The sequence below is a fragment of the Brassica oleracea genome, chromosome C2, assembly GCF_000695525.1.
Source record: "Brassica oleracea var. oleracea cultivar TO1000 chromosome C2, BOL, whole genome shotgun sequence".
Lineage (NCBI taxonomy): Eukaryota > Viridiplantae > Streptophyta > Magnoliopsida > Brassicales > Brassicaceae > Brassica > Brassica oleracea.
The window spans coordinates 26,611,811-26,631,674 of record NC_027749.1 but is presented as its reverse complement, the minus strand read 5'-3'; the positions used below and the strand labels follow the sequence as shown (position 1 = coordinate 26,631,674).

General features: G+C 33.5%; 2 protein-coding genes and 1 pseudogene across 2 annotated transcripts; 2 read left to right on the top strand and 1 right to left on the bottom strand.

The window, feature by feature from the left end:
• Nucleotides 1-933: 933 nt before the first annotated feature.
• On the bottom strand, nt 934-3,381 carry LOC106323873 (annotated as a pseudogene).
• A 5,539-nt stretch (nt 3,382-8,920) lies between these two features.
• LOC106323871 lies at nt 8,921-9,571 on the top strand. Its single transcript, XM_013761923.1, has one exon. The coding sequence runs from the start codon at nt 8,921-8,923 to the stop codon at nt 9,569-9,571; it is 651 nt and encodes a 216-aa protein (XP_013617377.1).
• Nucleotides 9,572-17,783: 8,212 nt separating this feature from the next.
• Nucleotides 17,784-19,556, top strand: LOC106320667 (organic cation/carnitine transporter 2). The gene has a single exon (XM_013759037.1). The coding sequence runs from the start codon at nt 17,860-17,862 to the stop codon at nt 19,417-19,419; it is 1,560 nt and encodes a 519-aa protein (XP_013614491.1). The 5' UTR covers nt 17,784-17,859; the 3' UTR covers nt 19,420-19,556.
• The last annotated feature ends 308 nt before the right edge of the window (nt 19,557-19,864 follow it).

Below are 19,864 nucleotides of genomic sequence, written 5' to 3'. Positions count from 1 at the left end.
GCTTCTTCAAAGTTCATAGGCTCGCAATCCGCAAATAGACAAAATAGAGTAAGATTGTCTTGATTTTCGGTTACCTCGTAGATGTCTTGTAGACTTCTAAAACGTGGAGTCCTTTCACTTGAGCTTTCATCTCCTTTGAGAACTTGTTGTTGGTGAAGTTGGTGGTGTAGCTGACTCTTCTCTCGGTTGTTCCACATTCTCTTCTTCAAAGGATGGAAAGAAGTTGTAGTCTTCATTATTTGATCTCCAATCCCATTCTCCTTCTTCATCAAAGATGACATTCCTGCTAATGATTATCTTCTTTGTTTCATGATTGTAGAGCTTGTAGCCTTTGGAGTTAGCGTCATACCCAATGAAGATGTACTTCTCACTTTTATCATCTAGTTTACTCTGCTTCTCGTCTGGAACATGAGCGTGAGAAATGCTTCCAAAGACTCTTAAGTGTGAGACTCCAGGCTTCCTTCCGCTCCAAGCTTCTTGTGGTGTCTTTTCTAAAACACTCTTTGTTGGAGATCGGTTTAATATATAAACCGCACAAGCAACTGCTTCCGCCCACAACTCCTTTGGTAGCTTCTTACTCTTGAGCATGCTTCTTACCATCACAAGTATTGTCCTATTCTTTCTTTCTGCTACTCCATTTTGCTGAGGGGTTCTTGGTACCGTCAACTGTCTTCGGATGCCATTATCTTCACAATACTTCAGAAACTCCTTGGACATAAATTCTCCTCCTTGATCTGATCTCATGGACTTGATCTTAAGACCACTTTCCTTCTCAACATGGGCTTTGAACTTTTTGAAATTTTCAAACACTTCTGATTTTTGTTTCAAAAAGTAAACCCATTTTTTTCTTGAAAAGTCATCAATAAAGAGAAGGAAGTAGTTACTCTTACCAAGTGAACTTGGTTTGATTGGGCCACATACATTTGTATGTATGAGTTCTAGTGGCTTTCTTGCTCTCGTTTACGACTCCTTTGGAAAACTTATCTTGAATTGCTTTCCAAGTAAGCAACCTTCACACACTTGATTTGGATGATTGATGCAAGGTAATCCTTTCACCATTTCTTTCTTGGGAAGTAGCTCTAAGTCTCCAAAGTTGAGATGCCCAAATCGAAGATGCCAAAGCCAAGATTCCTCCTTGTAGCACATCTTGAGACATCGTGCAATGTCATTTTGAATGTTTAGGACAAACATTCTATTACTTGACATCGATACCTTTGTGATGAGATTATTTGCATTATCTCTTAAAGAAAGGCTGTTATCCTTTAGTCGAATGTCATAACCTTTCTCTATGAGTTGTCCTAGGCTCAAGATGTTGGTCTTCATACTTGGAATGTAGAAAACATTGGAAATGAATTGATGATCTCCATTCTTCAAGCGGATGAGAATATTTCCTTTACCTTTCACCTCTATTTTCGATTCATCTCCCAAAGCAACATTGGTTTTCACCGATTCATCGAGCTCCACGAACATGCTTTTATTTCCACACATGTGGCTGCTTGCACCACTATCAAGGTACCACTTGTGAACCTCATTTGGTTCATCCTTTTTGTAAGCCATCAACAACATATCTTCTTCCTTACGCCGTTCTTCAACATAGTTGGACTTCTCTTCAACTCTATTGTTGTTTGGAGTTTTGCATTCAGAAGCATAATGTCCAAACTTTCCACAACTATAGCATTTGATGCTTGATTTATCGTACCTTGATTTTGGGTTTCCTCTTCCACGACCTCTTGATGAGTTCTCTCCTCTTTGGTTGAAGTTGTCTTCATATGGTCTCCAACCTCGTCCATTTACACCACGGCCTCGTCCTCGGAAATGACCGCCACTACGTCTTGGATTGCTTCGGCCACTTTCTTCCTTGTGATCAATTCTCATCTTGAGAACTTGCTCCACAATATCTTCTTTCTTCTTCTTCTTTTCTTCATAAGCTTGTAGTGATCCAAGAAGTTGCTCCATTGTCATAGTCTCCAAGTCTTTTGTCTTTTCAATTACGGTAACAATGTGTTCGAATTTCGAATCCAATGATCTAAGAACTTTCTCCATGATTCTCACCTCATCTAACTTCTCACCATTTCTCTTTAGGTTATTAGTAACCGTCAAGACTCTTGAGAAGTAATCTGAGATGAGTTCTCCTTCCTTCATTTGTAACGCTTCAAATTCTCCTCTTAGAGTTTGAAGACGTACCTTCTTAACTTGTTCTGCTCCCTTGTAAGATGTCTGAAGCTTCTCCCATGCTTCTTTGGACGTCCTTGCACCAGCAACCTTCTCAAATGTATCTTCATCTAATCCTTGATAGATTAGACAGAGAGCCTTATTGTCTCTCTTCCTTGAATCTCTCAAACCATCCTTTTGTGATTGAGATAGACCACCATCATTCTCCGGTTCATTGAAGCCTTTCTCGACTATCTCCCACACATCATGTGCTCCTAGGATAGCCATCATCCTAAGACTCCAATTGTCATAGTTGCTTTTAGTGAGCAATGGAACTTGGAAGGGAACACCATTGTTTGTCATCTTCAAAAGGAACTTGTAGCTCTAATACCACTTTGTTGGAATGAAAAAGATGGAGAAAGTGTTTTATAACTTAGAAGATGATTTTATTACTTGTTACAAACTTGGATTATTTCTTGGTGATACAAAATGAAAGAAAGTGGAGGTATTTATAGCCTCCACAATACAAAATATCTCAAATATTTTAATCTTAAATTTAGATAATTCTAACATAATATCTAGATTTTTTTATTCTAATTATCTAGATTTTTCTATAATAATATCTAGGTTTTTTAACTTAAGGAGGTGGAAGATTTTTCTAGAATTTAGGCTAAATTTTGGATTAAAATGATTAGTAAATTATTAGTCCAAAATGTGATCCAAATCAAGTTTAATTTTCAACATTCATATCATTAAAACGAACTAACTTACTTACATACCGCTAATTGTTTCTACAAATGGTTACATAAAAGTTTATCCATGGCTAAACTTTAAATTCCTTGCATTAGATATATCCATATCATTAAAAAAGGTTGAATTCCATACATACCGCTAATATTTTCTACAAACGGTTATAAAAAAGTTTAACCATCTAAAAACTTACTAACCCCTGGCTAAATTTTATGTTAACCGTTTTACAACAACTCGTAGACATTTAGAAAATAAATCCCAAGCACTAATGGTGACTCCAATCAACACCCGCCCCTGGGTGTTGCTGCCTTCCGATGATATTTTCCCAACTTTTGACTTCATAATGTTTTTTCCACTTCTCTGCACGCCAAAGTTAGCTTCAACGACGATGGACCAGTTGTCTGCATCTACCCGAAGTTTATGCTCTCTATGGTTGGGCCACCACCACCACCACAAGGCAGACCTGCACGTTTTAAGCATGGTGTGTCACCTGACGCGATCACATCCAGAGGAAGGCCATGGTCTTGATTGCTAGACACCTGCACCTAATCATAAAACACAGATGTACTTTCATTAGACAATAACCTTCACATAACAGTTGGAAGCATACACACTATGAATTTGATCACAATTTATATCATGTCTAAGCAATTTATTTTCATGCCAATAAACTAATACTTAGTCGGATATCAGGTTTAGGAAAAGAAAAAAATAAAGTGGGTTATTTATGGCTAACTTTTCTACTAACCGTTAATTGCTTCCAAGGTTGAACCATTTTGTGCTCCCACTGTGCCAACTTCCATCATCTCATCGTCCTTATAAAGTTTTATTATCTCAATTCCCGGCACACCACCACTTCCTATCAGAGGATGTAGTTCTCTGTCCGCAAATCCCATCTCAAGCACAACAAGGTGGAGCACTAGCATGTCTTGTTCCCCAAATATTTCTTTCACCACTTTCTCTAAACAGATTGTCTTCATCGTTGGATCAAAAGAATGACCAGAGTAAACTCCAAACTCAGGAGAGAACTCCGAATCATCTTGTTGGAGTATGTTGGTTCAAAATCAAGCTGGTGGACTAGATTTTGTTTAGATTCATAGGAAAAAAAATAGAAGAAGAAAGATGGAGAAAGAAGACGACGACAACAAAAGAGGAGAAAAAGAAATTTTGTTTAATTTTAAAGATCTTTAAAATCTAACATATCTAATAATATCTAAACAAAATCTACGCAATATTTTCTACTGACATTATCTAATACCTATCAGGAAATCAATATTCAAAACCAGTATAGCTCTTGTGAATAAAATAGTCAATTCAACCTCTTTTCCAACACTGTTTGGACCAAAGTTTTACTGTTCAGGCAGATTGTTAATATACAAGTTCTTTTTGTATTATTAGCCAATTGGCTCATGAAACAAATATATAATAAAAATCTACAAATACATGTGATTGTGAAACAATTAATTAGATGACAAACATGTAAATATAACATTATTTTGTTTGAAAAAGTCATATAAACATTTTAAAATATGACTAATATTAAGAATATTTGCTATTAATGATGTAAAAAAAACCTTTTTATGTTTATAAAATTGAAATCAAACGTCTGCGCGATAGTGCAGGTCAATATCTAGTTAACAAATTACAAAAGAATGGATTCTGAAGAAACCGATTACATTGTTATTGTTGTTAACATTGAATAGTATTTTCGAGTTAAAAAAAAAACATTGAATCTTATATATTAAAATAGAAGTCATGACTTCTTTCATGTGTGATTTTTTTTTTTTAATTTGGACCATCACTTAGAAATCTTATTAAATGTATTTTATTAAGACTAATAATACATAGAATCTTTAAAATACTTTAATCATAATATATTTTGATATCTTTTTATTTTAAATATAAATATATTTATTTTAAAATTCTAACAAATCTGTTTTAAAAGTTTTTTACAAGATCTTTATTTTCAAAATTATATTTAAATATTTTCACTAATTTTGAAATTAGTTTGAAATATTATTATACAGTAATAAATTAAGAAATCGTTTATAAATGAAAAATAAAATATTTTGTAATATTTTATATATTATATAATCATAATCAATCATATTAAAAGAAAATTATTATATTGAGCTAAATATAATAAAGTTTTATTGAATTTATAAAAACAAAAATTTGTAAGTATAAAATATTTATGTTGAAAAATAAAATCTAATACGTTGGTAAGATTGGTTAACATTAGCAAACTATATAATACGTTTATAAAACTTAACATGTATTTCTTTAAAGCTTATAATATAAATTATTTGTAACTACTTTAATCATAATATATTTTCATTTTCATTTTAAATATAATATATATTTATATATTATATTTAAGAAATTCTAATAAATCTGTGTAAAAATATTTTAACAATAATTTAATGTATTTTAAGTTATCGTTTATAAAATGAAAAATAAATAAATTATATTCTATTTTATCTACTTTATAGCTATGATCATGTTAAAATACAATTATTATACTTAAATAAATATGATAAAAGTATATTCAATTGATAAATTTATAAATTTTATTTTTAAAAATATGATATGATGATAGAACGGTTTAAAATTAGCAAACCATATAATTCATGTCTAAAAGTTAACATATCTTAGACTTTTGTATATACAATAATATATTATCTAAAATGAATAAGCATAAAAATATTAGGAAAAAAGAAATACAGCTTTGAAACAAGGGTCAGAATTTAACATAAATTAAATACAAAATAATTTTCAAATATGTTTTCTCATGAATATATTAATTTGCTTAATAACTAAATACAAATACAATAAGATAAATATATAATAAGTTATGAAAATACAGACGTTTTAAATAATTGATTAATTATAACATGTAAACTATAAAATTAATGTATTTGAAATAGTTATATAAACATTTAAGTATATAATTAACGTTAAAAATATATACCACTAATGTTTAAAAACAATAATTTACGTATAAAAAAGTGAAAACAAACACCTATGCGGTTGCGCGGATCAAAATCTAGTAGTAAATTAATAACTACATCCGCGAACCCCTTATATCTTGTACCAATATGAATTACTTTGCTTATAACTAACTGATTCTATTGATTTTACATTAATGGAGATTTTTTTTTATCCCTAATCTTTTTTCCGTCATCAACATAAACATAAACAGATTTGATTAACCCTCTGCTAACCAAAAAGAAAACTATGTATCTATGTGTACTAAATAGGACGGTTGACTATCAGCAACGCATGTTAGCCGATCTGCCGTTGTATTTTTTATGCCAATTATACTCAAGATTTTATTTATGAAATGGTTTTTAACTTTCTTTTTTTCTTAATCCTCCTCTCCTCTTCACTTTATTTTTCTACTAAAGATAGTCAATATAAACTAATCCAATTAAAAAACGGATGGAACGGCAACCAATGGATTAGATAATCTTTATTTGGGATCTGCCAGTTCAACCAAAGATTTTTAGAGAATCATGTATTGAGATGTGCTTCTTTGTTGATGAATCTAATCGAAGTAATACAAAGGATATAAAATATTATTTTTTTAAAAAAAACAAAGCTATTTATTAATCAAATCAAAACTACATATAAATTTAGGCTTGAATGTCTATTAGTAAACTAACGAATAATATATATATTTGGATAATTTTCAAATATCTTTCTGTATCAAAAACTGTATGAAGTTCTGTTATATCGAAAATACTTATTTTAAACTGAAGTTTTCTAACAAAATATCTGGTGCTATTTTTAAAATGCCCATGATAAAAACTCTAAAATATCATAAAGCTAAGTGTTCAAATATAAATAAATTTATTACTTTGAACTTTTGTGTATTTCTTTACAAAATCTAACTTTTGAAATGTGGTGATGGTTAAGAATAATTATAGTTTTGGTTCTTATTTGCATCCTTATTCTATCACTTTAGGTTTCTATAGTCCGAGTCGAGTATTTACTTACGTAGCATGATTAATTTTATAAAATTTTGTAACTGAAGTTGCAATCAAATCTTTACAAAAAGATATATATATATATATATATGTCTAGAAATTTCTTCCATATCTATATCACTTGGTTCCAAATGTGGTCACGAGCAAACTTAGTTTCTGTCCACAAACTATTAAGCATCAGGATGGAATATGCCAGCAACATTTGGAATGGAGACACATCATCTTTTTGCCAATTTATTTTAGCCGACACCAGACAAAAAGCCAAACGATTGTCGATTATTTTTTTTTTTCTTTTTGGTCATCTGCGAATGTGTATTAATCACCAAAGGTAAACAATATCAAGAGTCCAACTTCAAACCATCAAAGACATAGATGGTTTGGTCTGAATGAAACACATAACCGATAGGACACAAAAAAGAAAAAAAAACAACGGGTCAGATAACCAAGAGAGCAGCATAAAACCCAACCGATACTATCTAACGAAAGATTCATATACCTAAACACAGATCCGATTGTAGATTATGTTTATTCTGATGAAAAAATCATCAATTTTTTTTAAAAAAAATTGATTCTCACATTACATTATCTTTCAACATCACGTTAACTCCTAAATTGAAAGTGTGTTTTTTCGGTGGTCAACTATTTTTCTAGCTTAAGTGGTTAACTTTTTATTGTTTAATATATTTCTGTAATGAAAGTCAAAATAAGTCGGATGAAAATATAAAAGATGTGAAGCCTGTTGTATTATTTGTACAGTGAATCCTACTTTTTAACTTCTATATAAACGATCGTTTCGATCAATTGTAAACACACCATCTCTTCTCCTTCTAATAACACATTTTCTATTGTTATCAGTGTTATCTCCTTTCTACGGGTATAAAATTTTCTCTTATTTAAATTTCTGCGATACTATAAAATTTCGGTTCTTTTAATAACACGTTATCAGCACGATCGTTCTCAATTTTGGTAAAATTTATTTGTATCATTTATACCCTGATATAATGGTCGGTATACCGCATCTACTATTATTTATATCATGTTATAATAGCCGGTATACCGCCTATATTATTTATTAATAATTTAATTTATTTATTGGTCGGCCGAGCCGCCTTATATTCTGTTTATTGTTAATTGGTCGGCCGAGCCCCCGTATAATTTATTTATTACTCTGCATTGACCGGCTGAGCCGTCGCATGATTTATTGTCATAACATAAATATCTCATTGCCATAATTTTTACTTTTATTAATTTTTATGAAATTCTGTAGATTTGATTGGCCGTTTAATGCAATATTCTCAGACTGATTTTTGATACACTCGATTTAACCCCAACAGTCACAAAGAAAAATTTCAAAAAATTTCCCTTTTACCAACTGTTATGAAGAGTGTTTTTCATCTATAAATACAACTCATTTTCACTCTATTTTCTCATCCAAAACATTTCATCTTCTCTCAAATATTTTCAAATCGCTCTCCTCCGATTTTTTTCATTTCAAGAAAGATGATTCGCATATTTTTGATCTTATGTGCAATTTTTATTTGTGTTTCTATTTACGGTTTATTCATTGGAGAATTTTCTCCGGGAGAATTTAAGATGAATATCGGTTTAGTTTTCTGTAAATTGCTTTTCTTTGTAATTGCTTGCATGATTAATGTAAACGGTTCCTTTTAATATTAATAATATTCTAAGAAAATATTTTATTTTGTGTTTTAGAAATACAAATGGCAAACATCGAGAAACTCCAGTTCCCAGCCATGAAAATAACTGGCGAAAATTATGTCGGGTGGGTCACAAACGTGAAACCATATCTGGTGATGAAAAAGATAACCGAAACAATTGTAATCGGTAACAATTCACCACTCGAGCATATAGCCGAAGCGATAATCTTCCTGAAGAAGCATTTAGATGAAAATCTAACGCACGACTATGCAAGCGTCGAGGACCCAGCTAAACTGTGGCAAACCTTATAAGAAAAGTTCGATAACCAGAGAAAAATCAATCTCCCTCACATTCTAGAAGAGTGGAAAAATATGAGATTCCAAGATTTTCAGAAGGTTGAGGATTACAATTCCGCTGTCCTGAGGATAGTTGCACTCCTGAAGTATTGTGGTAATTCTGTCTCTGAGGCAGAAATGATGAATATAACATATAACACTTTCCACAAACAACTTCACTTCTTGCCCGAAATTTACAGAAAATGCGGGTACACGAGATTTTCCGAATTGATGGTTGCGCTCATGTTGGCTGAAAAGAACAACGAGCTCTTAATCAAAAACCACAATTCCCGACCTACGGGAGCCAGAGCATTTCCTGAAGCGAATGCTACGGCGATAGAAAATTCGGAAAGGAGGAACCAGACCAATCAAGGTTATGGTCGCCGTTTCAAAAATAATCGTGGAAAAACTTACAATCCCAAATGGAAGGGATCTAACAAATGGGTTAGATCCGAACAAGTTTCCAAGGGTAAAGAAACTCACGAGTATACCACCCAGAAGCGTGGGACAGTGTGTTACAGATGTGGATGTAAAGGACATTGGTCGCGTACCTATCGTACTCCTCCACATCTATGTAAATTATATCAAGAGTCCACGAAAGGAAAAGCTAAAGAAGTGAACCTCACTGAAAACTTTGAAGGGACATCATACCTCGATGCCTCCGACTTCGCTAATGAGCTGGACTAGATTACTCTTGAAGAGAACCAAAATGCCTATGATAAGACTGTTGAATAGTTTTCAGTATTACCATGTATAATTATTATATTTTCTGTTTTAAACAAATAATGATGGTTTTAACGTCATCTTATTGTATAATTATTATGTGTTTCCTTATATGAATGAATTTTATGTTTTCTTTTATTAATATATATGACGATTTCAGAAATGGATCAAAATACTAATGGAGCAAAATCCAAGAAACGGATTCGTGAAATATGCATACCAGATAGTGGAACAACGCACACTATTCTGAGACAAAAAGAGATATTTCTTTGATATAAAACCGACAAGAATTGTTGTCAATACAATATCAGGTCCTGCAGACATGATCGAAGGAACTGGTAAAGCAAACTTTACTTTACCGAATGGAACAAAATTTTCCATAAATAATGCTCTATATTCTCCAAGTTCTAAAAGGAATTTGTTGAGTTTTAAAGACATATATCTTCACGGATATGATACTCAGTCTGCAACTGAGGATGGAAAGAAATAAATGCATGTAATTTCTGAAAAATGTGGCAGAAAACACATATTGGAAAAGTTTTTAAAACTTTCTTCGGGGCTACATCATACTTATATCGATGAGATCGAATCAAATCTTGTAGTAAAATGGAACCCAGAAGAGTTCACATTATGGCATGATTGCCTTGGTCATCCAAGCACTACAATGATGCGTAAAATCATAGAAAGTTCACATGGTCATCCACTGAAAATCCAGGAGATTTCTCAAGGGAATAAAATGACATGTATTGCATGTTCTCTAGGAAAATTGATCGTAAGGCCATCACCAACCAAAATCGATAAAGAATCACCAAAGTTCCTTGAAAGAATTCAAGGCGATATATGTGGACCTATACACCCCCATGGGAATAAAATGACATGTGTCGCATGTTCTCTAGGAAAATTGATCGTAAGGCCATCACCAACCAAAATCGATAAAGAATCACCAAAGTACCTTGAAAGAATTCAAGGCGATATATGTGGACCTATACACCCACCTTGTGGACCATTCCACTATTTTATGGTATTAATTGACGCATCCAGTAGATGGTCACACGTTTGTCTATTATCATCTCGAAACATGACATTTGCGAGATTTCTAACTCAGATAATCAAACTGCGAGCACAGTTTCCTGATTATACTATTAAAAGAGTTAGACTAGACAACGCTGGTGAATTCACATCCCAAGCATTCAATGACTATTGTATGGTAATGGGAATTGAAGTTGAACATTCGGTTGCTCATGTTCATACGCAAAATGGTTTGGCTGAATCTTTAATTAAGCGTCTGCAATTGATTGCAAGACCATTGATCATGAGATCAAAACTTCCAACCTCTGTATGGGGACATGCCATTTTGCATGCAGAAGCACTCATTCGGATCAGACCGAGTGCATACCATAAGTATTCTCCACTACAGTTAGCGTTTGGTCGAGAACCAAACATTTCCCACTTTAGAATCTTTGGTTGTGCGGTATATGTGCCTGTAGCACCACCACAACGTACAAAGATGGGACCACAAAGAAGATTATATATTGGTTTTGATTCTCCATCAATTATACGATATCTAGAACCACAAACTGGTGACGTCTTTACAGCACGTTTTGCTGATTGTCATTTTGACGAAAATGTATTCCCAGTTATAGGGGGAGAAAACAAAAATGTTGGAAGTGATATAAAATGGAGTGTACCATCATTGTTATATCTTGATCCTCCCACTAAAGAGTCAGAAGCTAAAGAGTCTGAACTAGAAATTCGACAAATCATGCATTTACAGAGTATAGCTAATCAGCTACCTGATGCATTTGCAGATACCAAGACGGTAACTAAATCTCATATACCAGCTGCAAATGCTCCTGCTCGTATCAAAATGCCAAATGAACAAGAAAAGGAGGATGACACACGAGAGCCAAAAACACGCCTGAAGCGTGTAGACCTGCTGGTTCTAAGAATAAAAATCCTAGAAAACTGTCAAGATAAATGACACATCCAAAATAGCAGAAAGTATTTTGGAAGAAACAAATAATGAGGATACTGAGAAAGTTGAGCATCACGAGTCGGAAAGTAATCATGAAATTTTTATCAATTACATCCATAATAAAGGATATGGAATAGAAATGAACAAAATGACCTTGATGATATTTTCTCATATATCGTGTCAAGTGAGGTAAATGAAGATACCGATGATCCAGAACCGAAATCCATATATGAATGTCAAAAGAGACATGATTGGACAAAAATGCAATACAAGCTGAATTTGATTCGCTTAATAAACGAGAAGTATTTGGATCTATTGTGCTCACACCTGCAGATGTGAGACCAGTTGGGTACAAATGGGTTCTCGTTCAAAAGCGAAATGAGAAAAATGAGATTACGAGATACAAAGCTCGTCTAGTGGCTCAAGGTTTTTCTCAAAGACCTGGAATCGATTATGAAGAAACGTATTCTCCAGTTATGGATGCCATCACATTTAGATTCCTGATGAGTCTAGCAGCTGATAAAAATCTAGAGATGCGTCTCATGGATGTTGTTACAGCTTATCTATACGGATCATTAGATACTGATATCTACATAAAAATCCCTGATGGATTTAAAATGCCAGAAGCATTAAGTTCCAAACCTAAAGAGTTATGTGCAATAAAATTGCAAAGATCATTATATGGGTTAAAGCAATCTGGACGTATGTGGTATAATCGTCTCAGTGATCATTTAACAAAAGAAGGATATGTGAATGATCCTATATGCCCATGTGTTTTCATCAAGAAAACAATATCCGGATTGACAGGATACATTTTCACGATCGGAGGCACTGCTATATCTTGGAGTTCTCAGAAACAAACGCTTGTGGCTACTTCTTCAAATCATGCTGAGATCATTGCACTCCATGAAGCAAGTAGAGAATGTGTATGGCTAAGATCAATAAGCCGACACATCTGTTCAAGCAGCGGGATTGACGAAAATACGGAGCCAACTATTCTATATGAAGATAATGCAGCATGTGTTGCTCAAACAAAGGACGGATATATCAAACGCGATAGAACGAAGCATATTCATCCGAAGTTCTTCTCATACACTCAAGAGCTCGTGAAGAAGAAAGAGATTGAAGTAAGATATGTCGAATCATGCGACAATGCAGCTGACCTCTTTACAAAATCACTTCCGACTTCAGTATTTAGAAAACATATCCATAACATTGGAATGCGTCATCAGAAGGATATATGACTACTCATTCGAGGGGGAGCTTACGTAGTTGTACTCTTTTTACCTTACTGTGATTTTTCTCATTGGATTTTCCTAGAAAGATTTTTAACGAGGCAACAGATACGTCAAAGCAATAAGCAATAGTGACACCGGTCCCCAAGGGAGAGTGTCATGAAAGTCAAAATAAGTGGGATGAAAATATAAAAGATGTGGGGCCCGTTGCACTATTTACACAGTGAATCCTGCTTTTTAACTTCTATATAAACGATCGTTTCGATCAATTGTAAACACACCATTTCTTCTCCTTCTAATAACACATTCTCTATTGTTATCAGTGTTATCTCCTTTCTACGAGTATAAAATTTTTCCTTATTTAAATTTCTGCGATACTATAAAATTCCGGTTCTTTTTATAACAATTTCTCATTTAAATAAGTTCAAAATCCAAATAAAAACACCAGCAAAGAAAAAAAAATAATCTGCAATATTTTGAGAATATATATATCCTAGCTACTTGTTAGAATGAAAAATTAAGGATTTATTAAACATTGGCTTTGAGGTACAAGTGATGGTATTAAACAATTTTAACCAAATTGTATCTTTCATATTTATAAAAAAACAAACTTCACAAAGAAGAATATAATAAATTGTAACTTCATCATATGTGTCATTCTACTGACTGGTTTATCGTATATTTTACATTGATCCTATTGCTTAATTTATCTTCGAACTCAAACAAATATCGATAGCAACATCCAAAGTCACCTCGGGCCAGATCGTTTTCTTCCAGCAGTTTCGTCTGTCTTATTCAATTTGTAAGTATTTTGTGTGTGTTTTAAAAGAATTTGCTTGTCGAGTCTCCGCATCCATTAATGTGAATACTGATATGACTTGTCTGGCAGCGTTACTGATTGTGCCAAATGGGTTTAATAGGATTATTATTTGTGGCTAACGAAGGAGACTTTTTATTCCTCATCAATCAAACGGATTGTAGTCAAAAGATTTGGTTTACTTTTGAACATAAAATTGTTTTTTGAAAACTGAACATGTGGATATGATGAGTATCTCAATCCCTGCTTTAATTACATATTTTAGTCAAAAAAAGATGAAAACTGTATACAAATAAGTTTTTGTTTTAGAAAAATCTAGCAAAGAAAAAACTGTTTCGATACACTATGTTATTCTTCGTACTAGGTTCATTGATTCCGCGCAAACGCGAAGTTACGGACAGAGTTCTTGTTTCATTTCAATATTTGCTAATGTTATTGTAATCGTGAATTTTTCATTTTGGGTTATCATTGTTTTTCAAGTTTTTTATTGTTATAGGGTTAGAGTTGTGATAATGAACTGTGTATGCATTGTTATCTACTTATAAAAGACTAAATTGTGTTAATAATGTGATTGATATAATTCGTGGTGTTGCTTGATGTGTCAATGAAACTTATTTTTTTGTCTTTTTAATTTGTTTCTTGTACTGTTGAGAGTACATAACTATATTAAAATTGTTGAGAGTACCTTTTGTTTTTGGATATTTTTTTCTCCAGTTTAGTTGTGTAAGTTGTGTGTATTAAGTAATAATTTTTATTATCCTTATTATGTTTGTTATATGTTTTTATTTTATTTTTAAAGTTGTTCTTTTCATGGACCTTTAAAACAAATACATGAAGACTTGTAGAAATAACTATAAAATGAATGACAATTTTGAGTATTTGAGCATTAAAGGGTTTTAAACAAATTTAAGTATTTCTCATAAAAAGACAATAATATTGGTCTGTTGACATTGGACATGTAAGCTATTTTCATAAGACAAGAGGAGTGAGCATGTGGAAATGTTGTTGCCGCTTTTGTGTTTGTCGGGATTGTCTCTTGTATCTCCTGTTGTGGCTGTGTTTGTTTCTCTTTTATTTGATGAGTAATAATATATAAACAAAAATCATTATTATTTGTATTTATCAGAGTTCATAACTTATTATGTTTTTTTGTTTAGGTAATTTCACTGATCTTGGTTGTCATCTTCGTCTTCTTCATAAGCATTTGCGAAAGTAAGTTTATAACTTGTTAAATAGCTGGCTGTATAGTTTGTATTTGTTTAGCTGACTCGATGTATGTGTCGTTGAGTTTTAGTTAATATGATTGGTTTGGTATATTTGTTTTGAAGTTTATTTGTAAGATTAGACAAAAAAGAGAGGTGATCATTAATGATTCGTCTTTTTGGGTTTCTAGTTTTTGGTGTTTTAATTGTTTGGGTTGTTGTGGTTTCTTTTAAGCTGTAAAATAAAATTTTGTGTAAAATTAATTTGATAAGTAATGGAGATAAATAGACGACCATAGATCTTAAGTATGAAATATTTTTGATTATTGATGTCAGCACAATATAGACAGTAATTTACAGGGAGTTGTGTGTTGATTGTTTCTTACGGATCAAAGAGGAGACGGGTAATGACTCGAGTTGTTTCTTTGGTGAGGTCAGATCCATGGACAGAATGGATTTGTCAAACCACATCTGCGAGTTTAAATATCATTTATGATATCAAAACATAATATAAACCCAAATACAATATGATAATATACATGGGAGTTCTAGGTTTGTGTTCGCAATCACTTGAAGATTGTCGAACAGTCTAATCATAATGGGAGATTGATCTCATGAGCACTCGTGATGACTTTATCAATAATGGTTGGTGAGATTAAACGAATGAAGAATTGATGATCAGTTATCTTGTACATGCTTGAGCACCTAGTAACCTCAAAACGATCGACTTTCAAAAATGACATGTAATGATTAGCATGTCCGGCGGAAATAAACCCATGAATCACGGAATCTGCAAATAATATTATTCAACATAAAATTAGAAAACAAATTAAAACAATTATGTTAAATAAGTGTGATAGATCGGAGATTAACTTACCTTTTTATCAAGGAAGAGAACCGTGATTCCCATAAACTCATTGTCTTTCTTGAAGTTCAGGGAATCCTAGAAGCGGAGGAGGCCAGAGGCTATGCTCTGACTACTACGACCAAGATGGAATGACTCGAAGGTTGAGTGACGGATGCCGGAGACGCTAGTTTGAAGAACTGGAGAGGCAGAGAAAGACATTTTCTAGAAGATGGTTAAACCTAAGAGGAATCAATGAGTTTTGTGGAGATGCAGATTGAGTTCATCAAAGATGAGAATCATATATATAAGGTTTACAGAGGGACTACAAATTAGGAACATTTATGATCAAGCGATTTAAGATGGAGAGATGAAGAGTTCACCGGTGAAAAAATAGATTACGAACAGACACACGGTGTAATTCTGTAACTCATGTTAAACGACGACAGTTTACAATATAAGAAAACTATAATTGTTGCAAACTTGAGCTTTTTTTCTTATAACGTGATAAATCCCATTTAAAAATGAAATTCATAATACACTTGTAGTCCTGGTCCTCAGAGGAAGCCGAAGAAGCAAGGACTTCTGGCCTTCATAAATATATATTAGTTTCGGACATAAATGTAAAAAGTATTCTTTAGTTTAGTGGTATAAATGTTGGTGTTTATATCTCAATAATTTAGATTCGAACCATGTACTTGATATTTTTTCACTGTTTTTTAAATATGATCTACAAAACACTGATGTATCGCGCTGAGGAGTGAGCAATGTGACTCGTTATAACGTAGATTGTTAAAGTACAAGTTGGTATAGTTTCTATCGCACATGTGTCTCGTGATCTCAACCAACCAGCCTATTATCTAGCATAACAAGGACCACTGTACAATTGTTGTTTACTCAAGCTACGCTTTACCTCTAAACTGGTTAACACTTAACACTAACACTATATTATAAAGTAAAGTATAAGTCAGATTAAGATACAATATCTTATTTTGATGGATTTCTAAGTACACGCAGAAAAATCCCAGCAACGTAACCAATGATTAAACCGCTAAATATATAGAAAACTTAAAATCATCTAAACTCTCTAAAATTCAACATAAAACTTATTTACTATAGTGTTACCAAATTAAAATAACATACTTTCTCTATATCATTTAGTTGATATTTTAAATTGATATACATAAATTAAGCAATTGCTAATTTTATAAACTTTATCTTGGTTACATAAAATAATTAAATTGCAGTATTATGTAGTTGGTCATAAATACCTATTTTGCAATACTTTTTAAAAACATCAAATAAACTGAAACAGAGGAAGAGTAATAACGTGTATCTATACTATTAAAACATGATATTATTGTTCTTTTTACCTTAGCATGCTCTTTTCTTTATTAACATTGCATGTTTCATTAAGGGTAATCAAATAATATTATTAACACATCTATATTGGACCTTTTTTTTTGATCCAACCCACTGTCCACATCAGATCTTTCTTGGATCCTTTGGGCCGATTAAGAAATCAAATTCAATTCTCACATTTTTTTTCCTTTGGGCTATTGAGTCCAAGTTCAAATAATTTTTTTTTCAACCATTCTGAATTATTTTTTTTTATTTTCTTAACATAATTTAAGCATTCATAAAAAAAATTGATTTTTTTTCATTGAAAAGTATAAATCTTTATTAAAAGTATATAATTTTTTTTATTAAAAATATTAACCACATAATAAAATTAATTTATCAGAGTTATACCAACTTAATTCATTAAAGAAATAAAGTTTAATTTTTAAACATAAATAGTCATTTAAAATGAAATACGATAAAGAAAGATAAAAAAGTTTATGTCTTTTATAAAATAAAACACAAATATATGAAATATGACATTTACTAAATATTTGTCAATTGAAAAAAATAAAAATAAACCCGCGCTTTCAAAATCTAGTAACAGATTATATACAAATCAAAGTTGCATTTAACCTATATATCATCAAATTTGCTAAATGAATCTAATGTAAGTGTTTGCAGAAAATTTAATAAAAATTAATTGTTATTACCATGTTGAAAAGTCAACACAATGTTCTGTAATAAAAGCAGGACAAAAGACTCGCCGCTTGAGACGCTGTGGCACAAGACAAGAGAGAAAAGCGAAAAAAAAAAGAAAAGAAAAAACTCGTGCAACATGGCTGAACTAACTCAGCCGCTTCTGAACGATTCAAACTCGTCACCGCCGAGATCCCTCGACGACACGATCGAGAGGTACATTGGAAGCTTTGGGTGGGCCCAGTTCCTCCAGGCCACATTAGTCTCCTTCTCCGGAGTTTTCGACGCTCAACAGACATTCATCTCCGTCTTCACAGACTTCGAACCCAAATGGCACTGCACCGAGTCGTTCTGTCACGACTCCATCTCCAACATCTGCATCCTCCCCAAAACCTCATGGTGCTGGGACTTCCCTCCTCACGTCTCCGTCATCTCCGAGTGGGGTCTCCAATGCTCAGGCTCGTTCGTCAAAGGCTTGCCTGAGAGTTCCTTCTTCGTCGGGTGTTTAATCGGAGGTTTGATTCTATCTACGTTAGCAGATTCTTCTCTCGGTCGTAAGAACATGCTGTTTCTCTCCTGTCTCTTGATGTCGATATCAACGATGCTTACTGTTTTCTCGCCGAACATCTGGGTTTACGCTTTTCTCCGGTTCGTAAACGGGTTCGGTCGAGCGACGATCGGGACGTGTGCGCTTGTTCTCTCGACGGAGCTTGTCGGGAAAAGATGGCGAGGACGTGTCGGGATCATGAGCTTCTTCGGCTTCATGCTTGGCTTCTTGTCTCTCCCTGCCATGGCTTATTTGAACAGAGGGAACTCGTGGAGGATACTCTACATCTGGACCTCGGTTCCGACCATAATCTACTGTGTTCTGGTTCGGTACTTCGTCTGCGAGTCTCCGAGGTGGCTGTTCGTTAGAGGTCGTAGAGAAGAAGCCATTTCGATTCTCAAAAGAGTTGCTTCGATTCCTATGAGTGATGGTACCATGAGCTTTTCGAGCTTACCAACTGAGGAGGAGGAAGACGACAAGGCTAGTGTTAACATCTACGCGGCCATGAAGGTGTTGGTGGAAAAAAGATGGGCGCTTAGGAGATTAACCGCGGTTATGGCGGTTGCGTTTGGGATCGGTTTGGTCTACTACGGGATGCCTTTAGCGTTATCCAATCTCGATTTCAACGTTTATATGAGTGCAGCGTTTAACGCGTTGATGGATTTGCCAGCGAACCTCATAACGCTTTTACTCGTGGACAAACTCAGCAGGAGAAACGCACTCATCGGATTTACGGCCTTAGGAGGTGTCTCGAGCGTTCTCATATTCGCGTTACCGAATATGAGAATCGGGAGCCACGGGACGTTACAATTGGTATTAGAGCTGATCTCTTACTTTTGCGCGTGTTCGGCTTTTAACATTGAGATGATATACACAATCGAGTTGTTTCCGACATGCGTGAGGAACTCGGCGATCGCAATGACTAGACAGGCATTGGTGCTTGGTGGGGTTTTCAGCCCGATTATGGTGGCAGCTGGTCGGAAAAACGGGTTCTGGTCGTTCGGGTTGTTTGGTTTAGCTATAGGCTTGCTTGGTTTGTTTGCCGTCGCGTTGCCAGAGACTAGAGGGAGTGATCTATGCGACACTATGGACGAGGAAGAGTGCAAAGATCGGCAGGGTAACAATGATATCATTAGTAGTGTTACTGCATGATATGATTATGATGAAGATTTTTGAATGCATGTAATGTAGATTTAATTATAAGCACATCATTGTCGTTTTATGTATAATCTAGCTTTAATGCTAATGGAAGATGTACGAGTTATTCGAAATGATTTTCTATGATCTTCGTTCCAACTTCCAATCCTGGGATGAATACTATTAACTGTAGTTATTAGTGGTAGTTGGCTATGTTAGTAATAGTGAATGCGAAGAACACAAACCATACATTGTCGTACGCTTGTTGGTAGTGGTAGATATGCTTTCATTGGTTTTAAATGTCGAAAATCTATTATACTATAAAAAAGGGCAAATCTCCAAAATAGCACATTTCTAAGTTTATATCACAAAAATAACAATCAAAAATTAAAATGACCAAAATAGCACATTTCTAAGTTTATCCTTTTAAAATTTTAATTTTTTTTATTTTTCAAAATTT